Raw genomic sequence first — 11,249 nt, forward strand, 5'->3', positions numbered from 1 at the left:
GTACTCCGGTTTCCTCCCACATCCCAAAAACATGCAACATTAATTGGACACTCTAAATCACCACCCAAGGTGTGATTGTGAGTGCGGCTGTTTGTCTCGATGTGCCCTGCGATTGGCTGTCGACCAGTTCAGGGTGTACCCCGCCTCCTGCCCGTTGACAGCTGGGATAGGCTCCAGCACTCCCTGCGACCCTTGTGAGGATAAGTGGCAAAGAAAATGGATGTTTACAGATGACTAAGAATACAGAAGCAGACAGCATTTTGCTCACTACAGGTGGATACATTAAATTTGGATTTAATTTTGAGAATGACAACTCAATATACATTAAATGGTTTAATTGAATTTAGCTTCTTTTCAGTTCAAAATGTTTGTTACACACAGAAACAAAATGTAGCATTTCGTTGATATTTTTTCCCCACACATAAAGGTAAAAAAAACTCTTTCCTTATCTCATCGCGTTTGTATGGCATTTAATAAAATAAAATAAGGTAGAGAATAAACGCACTTTATTTTATTCCATGGAAAGAAAAAGCCATGTTTTTTTTTTTTTTTTTTACCTGGGTTCATTGGCAATCCAGCATATTGTCAGCCATATTATTATTTGTTCTGCGAGAAAGATACATTATCATGACTCGTGGTGGACATTTGTACATGATTTTCTTTCAATTGTAAAAGTATAGCCCTCACGTCAGTTTTACGCACTTCAATAAATTAATATAAAAAAACCATTCAATCCCAATTTCAATCATACTATTTCCACTTTTCCCAAAAGACAGATGAGCTCCTCCTTACTTAAAAACATTTCCTCACCAGTCTGCTGACAGATGACCTCAAAACTGGGTGTGTCCTCTAGTGCCCCCTGTCCAACCACAACGACATAAGGGTAACCCAGCCGGCAGGCGTCTTTCAGCCTCTTGCCGATGGTCATCTGAGTGCGGTCATCAAGAACAACCTCACCTCTCAAATGCGGCAAAGTCCGTCCTAATGTGTGAACGAGCTCTTCGGCCACCCCAGTTGCCTCAACCTCCTTGCTGCCTTTCTTGGGCGGTAAAACGCAAACCTGGTAAGGGGCCAGAAGACCCGGCCAGCGGATACTCTCATCTGTTGACAACACCTCGATGGTTGCAGCAAGAATACGCGTCACTCCGAGGCCATAGCAGCCCATTTCCGCAATCCCGGCCTTGTTTTGGGCATTGCTGAACCTGGCGTTGAACGTGTTGGAGTACTTTTTGCCCAGGTAAAAGGTGTGGCCCACCTCAATGCCCTTGGACTCAGTCAGGGCACCGGTTTTGCACTGTGGGCAGTCAGTTCTGTCGGACGCCATGGTCTCTACGTTAGCAGAGAAGGAGCAGTTCCCGCACACCAAAAGCCTGTCTTCGCCAATGTCCGCGGGCAGCTGGAACTCATGCGAGAGTTTTCCACCTATGTTCCCTGTGTCGGCTTGAACTTGCACGCAACGCAGGCCCAGTCGTGCGAAGACCCGAGTGTATGCGTGACACACGGATTCGTAGGTCTCATAAGCCGCCTCCTCGCTGACATCAAAAGAGTACATGTCCTTCATGTAGAACTCCCTTCCTCGAAGGAGGCCAAACCTTGGCTTCGGCTCATCTCGGAATTTGCGGGTAATCTGAAAAATTTGGAGTTTGACAGTAACTGTTAAGTAAGAAGCTCCAGCTTACCCTAAAACTAAAAAAAAAAAAAAAAAAAAAAAAAGTTTCCTCCCCAAATGCCCAAACTAACCTGGTACAGCAGTAGAGGCAGCTGTCTGTAAGACAGGGTGGTCTGGTGGGCCACCAGAGTGGTCACAGCCTCCTCGTGAGTGGGTCCCAAACAGTAGTCAGCACCGTGGCGGTCTTTCAGACGGAACAGCTCCTTTCCCATCAAGTCCCAACGCTGACTGGTTCTCCAGAGATCAGCCGAGCACAAACTGGGCATGTCCAGCTTCTGCCCGCCGATCTGCTGCATCTCCTGGTCAATCACTCGAACCTGGTGATTGGAGGAATTAGCACAGAGCAGAAATGTTTCTGAGTATTGTTGAATGTTCTGTTACAGTGGAAGATGTTTGAATGTTTGTAATTGCCGCAAAAATCTACATACATATTTCCTAGCCCACCTGTGCCATTTACCATTATACGTTAGCATGAAGCAAGTAGAGTTTGGTCAGGTGAGATTTTATAGTTTGCTCGAACATTTTGGTGTTTAATTATGTTATTATTACATTGTAATGTTTCAGTCACATTTGAAGAGCGCAACCGCGCGCCTTCGTGTTCGCAAATCTGCACAGTCAAGCAAGAAAAATCACACATGTAAAATTTGTTACGAGTAGAAAAAATAGATATTGAAAGATGTCGCTTATTTTGTGTAGTCTTGACATTAATTTATGTGATTCTTTCATAAACGTTAACTAAACAAGCCTGTTCCTAAACAACCAGTCTTCACCCGGAAACCGGAAATGCAACTTAACCGTACTGAGCATGTGCGGAAGTTAGGCCGAAAGCGCATGTTCAGAGCTGCTTCACGTACTGCGAGCGCATTTAGGTCGGAAATCATCAACATCATGACCCATGTCAAAGGAAATTCAGTTACACCAGGGGTGCTCAATCCATCGATTGCGAGGCAGTGTGACGGTGTGCACCCCCCGCCCTCCAAAAAAAAAAAAAAAAAAAAGAAAAGGTTAGACTATCATTCACCTTGTCACTTGATTCAGGTGCGGCCAATACGTTGAGTGCACGCACATAAAGGCGCGTTCTAGCAAGCCTGCCTCCTATTTACGGCAGTCCCGCGATGTATGCTCCCCCCAAACAAGACATTACGATTACCGACAGGAATGTTTGTTCCAATGTATCGCTCGCTTGTTGCCGCTAACGGTGTCTAGGTTGAACTAAACTTGCAGCATTTTCAAAACATTGTGAGTACAGATCGTTCGTGTTTATTCCCTGACAGGCCAGTGCATTTGACTTTTCTTCAGATAAAGTTGGTCAGAACAAGAATTTTTGATGAAAAATGTTCATATCATGTTCTACTAATATCAGTTGAAATTGGAAATGATCATTTCTGAGTTTGAAATTTTTGTTTTCTATTTTAGTTAAATATTTGTTCATTTTATTTTTAATTTACAGTTATGTTATATTAATCCAGTTAGTTGTTTTGAGGCCTTCCCTAATCACACCCGCAACTTTATCTGCAAGCTTGACTGACTACACCCGTACATTTTTCAAATGTGAGTGACTGATGTTTATCTTTTGGTTTGCATGTTTGTTCTACAGTGAATGTCAGCTGGGTCTGAACAATAAACAGCTTGAAGCCAGCACGCTGTCTGCTATTGAGAAAACTGGGTGAGGCAGAGAGCAAAAAAAGATGTTTAGGTATCCTTTCAAAAGTGAGATATAAGCATTTCTTTCATAAATTGTTTTAAGCAGGGGTCACCGGGTGAATGGTAGCCCGCGAGGACCATATCGGGCGTCCGCGAGGTATGTTCTAAAAATATCACAGGCCACAAATTGTTACTATTATTTGTGCCTTCAATTCTGAATCTGACTTGCTTACATGAATTAAAAATTTTTAAATCCTCTAATGTCATTTACTACAATAAATGAAAACAAAAATATTTTACTGTATGTACGTGTAACGAACTGAGTCTGAGCCTACATCTCACCAGTTTCTCCATGGAGCGCACAGTGGCAGGAAGGTAGTAGTAGCATCCTGGATTGGAAGGATAAATGAGGCCAGCCTGTTGCATGAGCCTCTGACTCTTACAGGTAACTTCTCCTTGCATTCGGTTCTCAGGGCCCATGTCACGGAGGTTTGACGGCTGATACAGACGAGAGACCAGGAGTGGGGGACTCCTTTGCCCGGTGTGAAGGGAGGGAGGAGCGGTAGCAGGCTCAGCGTAACTTGAGTGATTCCTGCAGGGAAGCAGTCCAATTCTTCTGAGGTTCCAGAGGACTTTCTGTCGAACTGTATGTATCACAGGCTCCATGGTGACTCTAGTTCACAGAAATATGTCAATGATGAGATCTAGTATTTGTGAGAGAACTGTTTAATTACCAAACAATATAGTAATGGCTTTACACACTTAAATACTAACATACTTTTCTGAGCCTCAATTGTCCTTTAGCACAGCCTGGCTGATCATCAGTCAATCGGAGCTGGAAATTGAACGCACCGACTCAAGTCAGGATTACTGGTAGGTACGCGACAACCCGGCCATTCATTGTACTGGGCGAAGGATCTGGCTGTGCTTATATAAGAAACTATCAGCAGTGCACAGGGTTCATACTCAGTCTGACCAAAAAAATTTAAGGGGTTTTTAGGGGCATTCTTTGGGGCTGACACGAAAAATTTAGGGCCGACACGGAAAAAATTTAGGGCCATCGTGGGAAATCAAGACTCACCCAATGGTGCCATCAACTGTTCTTGGTTCATCAAATGTTCCAGTACCTCAGTACCTGTGACAGTGATCACCTGTCGCCCCTTGTGGTAGTTCTCATTGATATGACCATTGTCAATGTCTTCACAATGTCTACAGAAAAACAGATTCTAACTACAATTGCAACTATATACACAAATGTCTTCTCCTGATGTCTGTCTCAGCACCCCTACTCGAGCTCTTTCAGCCTACCCAGTGCCTCCTCTATTTGTTGCTGCAGAGGTGCCAAAGTGGCTCTCTTGTCCTTTGCTCTGCCTCTGAGTGCATTGGCCTCAGTGATAAACCTCAGATTCCTCTTTTCTTCTGCCTCCTCACACAGCCTGTCAGCCTTCTCAATAAACGTTGATATGTCAGTCTCTATTCTGGCTTTTTTGGCTTTGAGGCAGTAGAGATGAAAAGTGGGCAGGGACGCCAAATGTAGCCAGGTACGAAGTCTTCCTTTCCCCACAGTGGTAGTTTTTAGCAATGTCACTGTCTGCGAACATGACTGAAAACACTTTCAAATTATTTTCACAAGATTTGTGACTGTAATGGCTGCAGATCACTTTTTAAATCCACACGATCTCTGCCTTTAACGAGTCCGTCTTTGTGTATTGAACTACGTTCAGAAAGCCTGGCTTCTGGCTGGACAACTGTAGGCGCGCATTAGGGATCGCAACCGGCTACAAATAACCAGTTATAACCGGTTTTCGTTTTTTTAAAAACCAAAACCGTAATCGGACTTTCGGAATCGGTTAAAATTTCCAATCTTTTCTTCCGGTACTCCACATTGCGCTATTTTTTCAACATCATTTCCACTTTTTTCAAGTTTCGCTGTTAGAGTAAAGTTGGACTCAAAAGAACATTCAGTTAAATCAAAGAAACATCTAACATGGCATGGAGGAAACGCTCCAAAGTATGGGAGTAAACTTGTTTTATTGGCAGACATCAAAACACTACTCGCATAACGGGGGGGGACTCTGAACTCGTCATTCCGGAAGAGCAACAACAAAAACAATCTGTGCGGAACCCCGCACCCCAACTCGAGGTCCCGCGGGTGAATTATGTAAACGCCACTATAGTACCGGTTTTTTGCTACAGCTGTTCGGTTAAAATTGGTTATGAAAGTAAGTGGTTTTTTGGGATCCCTAGTGTGCATGCACTGCTAGTACCACTGCCTGAAGTTGATGCTTCACTATTTTGATATTTTAGAGACAGATTCATACCAGCGGAAGATGAGAGAGTCTTCGCCAAATCAGCGTGTCTCCCGTTTTTCTGGTGCAACTCCAGCACTTTGACGCCCATCTTTTCAAGCTGGTAACTCTGCTTGCACAGATGGCAGTAAAACATGCGCCGATCTTTTGGATCTCGACGAACCCAGCTCCCAAACTCCTTACTTTGAACCCAAGCTTCTTGAAAAATGCACTTCCACGTGATACAAGTTGGATCGATGAAAGAACTACGCTATGTCGTAACGAAGACGAAGTGAATTGCCAACTCACGGAAACAAGCAATGGTATATCGACAACATGGCGACTAGTTGTCAACACTGTGACTTCCGTTGACAATTTCCGGCTGATTTGGACGCCAGACGGATCGCTATTTTTTTTAAGTAAAAAAAATATTTTTTAGGGAGAATTTTGGCGGTAGAGGTCCTCCCTTTGATTTTTTTTTAATTTAAGGCCTTTTTAGGGGCTTGACCGGTTTTCGCAGATTTTAAGGACTTTTAGGAGCTTCTAAATGCACCTTCGAAAATTTATGGCTTTTTAGGGACTTTTAGGGCCGCGTGCGAACCCTGAGTGCAGCGTGCATCACTATTTTGGATGTACAAGGCTTATTATTGCAACAAAACACACAGAAGCTGTGGACGTAGTCCACGTTTCCATCTACAACCTCCGTTTTGAATTTTCAAAATCGCTAGAGAAGATGTGGTAGTACTTTTTATTCAAATTTTTTCTCCATTTAAAAGCTCGATCAAAATCTATTGGTAAGTATATATTTTTTCTAAAGTACTTCATTTGTGTTTAATATGTACTTATTGAGTGAAGTGTTTTTTTTTTTTAACAAAAATGTTGGTCGCATTGCAAAATCGGTAAAATTGCCAAATTTGTTCATTTGTATGCAATTGTAATGAAAATATGTGCAAATGGTAAGGCTTTAGTCAAGTTGTCAGCTCTGAAATTTCATAAAAATCTGTTGAGAAACAAAAAAAAAGTTAGGAAATTTTGAAGATTCTAATTACCCGGGAAGGGCACAACTTTTTATCTATTGTTTTACCATATATACATACCATAATTAGCCCATAATCCCATTCTTTAAATGCTCATAGGTTTTATGTTATTTGAGCTACTGAGACCACTTAAGTAATCTTTTAAAGGGTTTTCAAAACTCTTTTCAATGACAGCAGAGTTTTTTTCCAATTGCATGAGTTCAAAATGTTACAATACATACGCACATGATGGTAAACCATTACGCCACCCAAATACAACGAAATTGGGAGTAAAAGCACGCATGCAGAAGGCACTGTAAATGTTTCGATACTCATTTTACTGTTGTGTATTAACGTATCATATTTTGAAGTCGAACGTGACCGATAATCGACATTATGATTACACACAGCAGTTCCACTCACTTCCAGGTTGGTGCCGCGGTAGCTGTGCTAGCTCACCGAGCATTGGTTAAACAGTTAGCCGTAGGGTGGAAAAACTTCCCAAGTTAACGCAAGAGCGTACTGAATGACAACAATGAGACTTACAGTCGACGAACAAGAGCTGGAGTCTTGACGAATGTCGGAGAAATCCGATACACTAGCAAATCACCTCGCTCAACAATCCTTCAAATCTTGTAGATCTCTCGGTCCCACATCATCATGGCGGACTGCTGTTTCGGTCTCGTCGCACCACACCGCCACCTGGAGGCTGGAGAGGAATCGAGGCTGGTGTCAGAAGAAAGAAATCTCCATTGGACATTTGGAGGTCTCTTTTTCATATTCAGAACACATAAGTGGGCCTGGTCATTCATAGATGAGATTTTAAAAAATGATAAATGTACTAAATACATAATTGCACTGGCAACAATATTATTTGAAGACATGTCGTTAACCCATTTTTTTTAAGACTGATTGATCTGATCTTTTTTTTCTTCACCAATGTAAATCCATCCACCCATTTTCTTTGCCACTTATCCTCACAAGGGTCACAGGGAATGCTGGATCCTATCCCAGCTGTCAAAGGGCAGGAGGCGGAGTACACCCTCAACTGGTTGCCAGCCAATCGCAGGGCACAAAGACAAACAACCATTCGCACCCATGATCACCCCTTAGGGCGATTTAGAGTCTCCAATTCGTGTGTGTTTTTGGGATGTGGGAGGAAATTGGAGTTACCAGAGAAAACCCACGCAGGCACGGGGGAGAACCTACAAACTCCCCACAGCTGGGGCTGGGATTTGAACGGACGGGTCTTCAGAACTGTGAGGCCAACGCTCTAACCAGTTGCCCCACCGTGCCGCTCACCGATGTAAACAACAGAGCTCCATTTTTTCAAAACACGTAATTGTAATTCAATATAGTGAGGAGATAAAAGAAGGGCCTGAGTGACTTTCAACCATCTTTAATGCGTCATTTAACCACTGATGCGTGACCTCAAACAACCATTGCTTTTATCTCGGATTTCTCTCCGCCTCCTGTGGAGGAGAAGATCTATAAATTCAATCTATAAACTAAAGACTTCCCCATGGGTTACAAAACAATCCAAGTTTAGGATCATGGATATGAGTGACGTAGACTCGTGTCACAATAAACGGCTTTGGAAAAAAAAAAATCATAGGCAGTCTGAATGCTCAAAAATGTGCAAAATCTGAGTTTTATTTTACTCGCTTGCTGATATCTTTTTATTTTGTTGACATAGCACTTTTTGGGGGGCTTTATAGAATTTTATGTGGCTATTTAACCTTTATTTCTGTCAGGGAGATCCACCTGGTTGTCAGATATTGTGTGGAGGGTCTCTATCTTAACTGCTGTTTAGCCAAACATTAATGGATGATACATATTCCGGTTCCATGAGATAAAACGCGCATGTAGATTAACGGCCGCGTCGTGACTTGGTCGTCATGACTCGTTCCAACATTAGTTCCCAGAGAAACAGGCGACCAATTGTCTCGGCCAGATAAAAACAATCCCCCAAGCACAGATTCAATCTGGGAAAAAAAAAAGGTCATTGGGTTTTATGCTATGTCATGTTTTGACTACCATAAAAACAAGTTCCATATTCATCAGAAAGGCATTATAACATACAAGCTACACATTGTCCCGTGTGAACCCAGTGAGTTCTGTTGATAAACTCTTTATCGGAGATTTTTTTTTTTTAAATAGATATGAATATTTGAAAGATTTTTAGGATTTAACCAGAGTACTGCAGAAGACCTCCCGAGTGTAGTAGAAATTATGTTAACAGCATAGATTGCAGAAGCTACAAAAATGTATTCAAAAACTTCTCAATTCAGTAATATATAGTAATCCATCCATCCATTTTCTTTGCCACTTATCCTCACAAGGGTCACAGGGAATGCTGGAGCCTATCCCAGCTGTCAAAGGGCAGGAGGCGGGGTACAGCCTCAACTGGTTGCCAGCCAATCGCAGGGCACATAGAGACAAACAGCCGCACTCACAATGACACCCAGGGGAAATTTAGGGTGTCCAATTCATGTTGCATGTTTTTGGGAGGAAACCGGAATGCCCGGAGAAAACCCTCGCAGGCACGATGAGAACATGCAAACTCCACACAGGTAGGGCTGGTGTTTAGATAACCCAAAGCAGAGTTTGATCTGAGGCCCCCATCCCTCCACATTTGCTTGATGCTTACTTGTTATGCCAGAATATTTGATTTGGATGTTTGTGTCCCCTCATTTTCTTCTTTAACATGTTAAAACAAATTCCTTCTGCTTTTTGCTACAAGCAGCCGCTTAGTCCTCACATGCTCAGTACGCAGCAGTTCTTTGGTCATCCATCAGTGTGTTTTGGACGCGCTACAAAGGACAACAGAATCGGACTTCAGGACCGAATCAGAGCTAAAAAAAAATAGTCAGGGCTGTAGAGAAATTGATGTGTGACTACGCACATTTAATGACAACACGGTTGCCATAAACTTTCTACACTGGGAGGTTTTGTCATCGTTTCCCGCACTTCCACTGCATAACATTGACTGCATTTGTCCTGAGTGTTGAAACTTGGTCATCTATGTTTTACCATTATTAGTGCATTATATCTACTGAGGCTGGGCACACTCTGGACTGGTCGCCACTCATTTGCAGGGCACATAGATATGGAAGTAAATATGCGCCACCAGGATTTGAATTTTAAATGCCACAGAAAACAGAATTTGAATTTGAAATGTAAAGTGATCACATTTTCAATAGTTGTATTTCCGTGTAACTTTTCAATGTTAAAGGGGAAATCCACTGGTTTGCATGAACAACATATCCAATAGGTCATGTAATATGTACTCGATTTTGACAATGTGATGTTAAATCCTCTGTCATTTAATTGTGTTTTGAGAAGATTTTTATCGACAATTACGAATTTTCAGGGGCGCTGCCATTTTCACGAGTCACATGATCTATGTGGCCGTATGTGACCTGTACCGTGCCGTTCCAAACGCTGGATTACATGGGATAGCATGATGCCCAGCGCTGATTTCTCGGATTTATCCTCATCTGATGAGGAAATAGCCGTATCGGTTGATCGGAAGGACGCAGGAATACTTCCATACAGATTTGAACCGGTGGCTGTAAATAATGTTGAATATTCGGATAGTTGACGCCGGAGTCTGATGACTCGGAGGCCTACGCGCGGGACGTAAATGCGTAAACAAAGGCCCCCGGACCTCCGGCCCGGCAGCCGTGGATGGTTCTTCAGACAGGAATGACGCAGAGTCTGATGAGCAAGCTCTGGCAGTGGACCGCAAGCTGAGCTTCCAGTCGGCGGAGGCCGTTAGCCCAGGACGCTGAAGCTAGGCTTCCAAAGAACCATCCGCGGCCGCCGGCCCGAAGCTCCCAGGGGCCTTTGTTTACACACTTATGTCGCGCATAGGCCTGCAAGTAGTCAGACTCCGCGTCATTCCACCCAAAGAACCATCCGAATATTCAACATTAATTACAGCCACAGGTTCAAATCTGTATTGAAGTAGTCCTCCGTCTTCCCGATCAACCGATACTGCTATTTCTTCATCAGATGAGGATAAATCCAAAAAAATCGGTGCTGGGCATAAATGGTGTCCCATGTAATCGAGCCAGCCAATTCAGTTACGCATACGCGTAAAAAAGCGTAACTGCGATTGGCTGGGTGTTCGGTTCTGACCTGAAGTAACCCTGCCTGGTGGCAAAGAAGGTGAATTTTAGACAGCGAATTGTAGTCGATGGAATTTCAGACGGGTAATTGTAGTCGGTTGAATTACAGACAGCGAATTGTAGCCAGTTGAATTGTTCACAATGAAAAGTTACATTAAAATACAGCTCTTGAAAACGTGATCAATTCACATTTCAAATTCAAATCCTGTTTTCTGTGGCATTTCAAATTCAAATCCTGGTGGCACATGCTTACTTCCATACAAAGACGCCCAACTATTCACACTCACAGTCACACCTACGTACAAGTTAGTGTCTTCAGTTTTTTGGGGGGGAATGTAGAACCTCCAGTACCTGATGAAAACCAGCACACAAGCACGTGGAGTACAAAAAAAATTCTCGACTATGAAGCAGAACCGCTAAGCACTCGGTCGCTACGCTGCCCCACTTTCTGTATATTGCACACATTTTATTACTGTGCCATTTTTTTTTAAGCAAGCGC

At 43.0% G+C, this 11,249-nt stretch overlaps 1 protein-coding gene across 1 annotated transcript; it reads right to left on the bottom strand.

The window, feature by feature from the left end:
- Positions 1–320: 320 nt before the first annotated feature.
- On the bottom strand, positions 321–7,341 carry pars2 (prolyl-tRNA synthetase 2, mitochondrial). The gene is made up of 4 exons (XM_061824594.1): positions 7,164–7,341; positions 3,656–3,986; positions 1,741–1,986; positions 321–1,627 (listed from the first exon to the last, which is right to left on the bottom strand). The coding sequence occupies exons 2-4, from the start codon at positions 3,977–3,979 to the stop codon at positions 746–748; spliced, it is 1,452 nt and encodes a 483-aa protein (XP_061680578.1). The 5' UTR covers positions 3,980–3,986; positions 7,164–7,341; the 3' UTR covers positions 321–745.
- Positions 7,342–11,249: the final 3,908 nt, after the last annotated feature.

This window comes from Syngnathoides biaculeatus, chromosome 7 (genome assembly GCF_019802595.1).
Source record: "Syngnathoides biaculeatus isolate LvHL_M chromosome 7, ASM1980259v1, whole genome shotgun sequence".
Classification (NCBI taxonomy): Eukaryota; Metazoa; Chordata; class Actinopteri; order Syngnathiformes; family Syngnathidae; genus Syngnathoides; species Syngnathoides biaculeatus.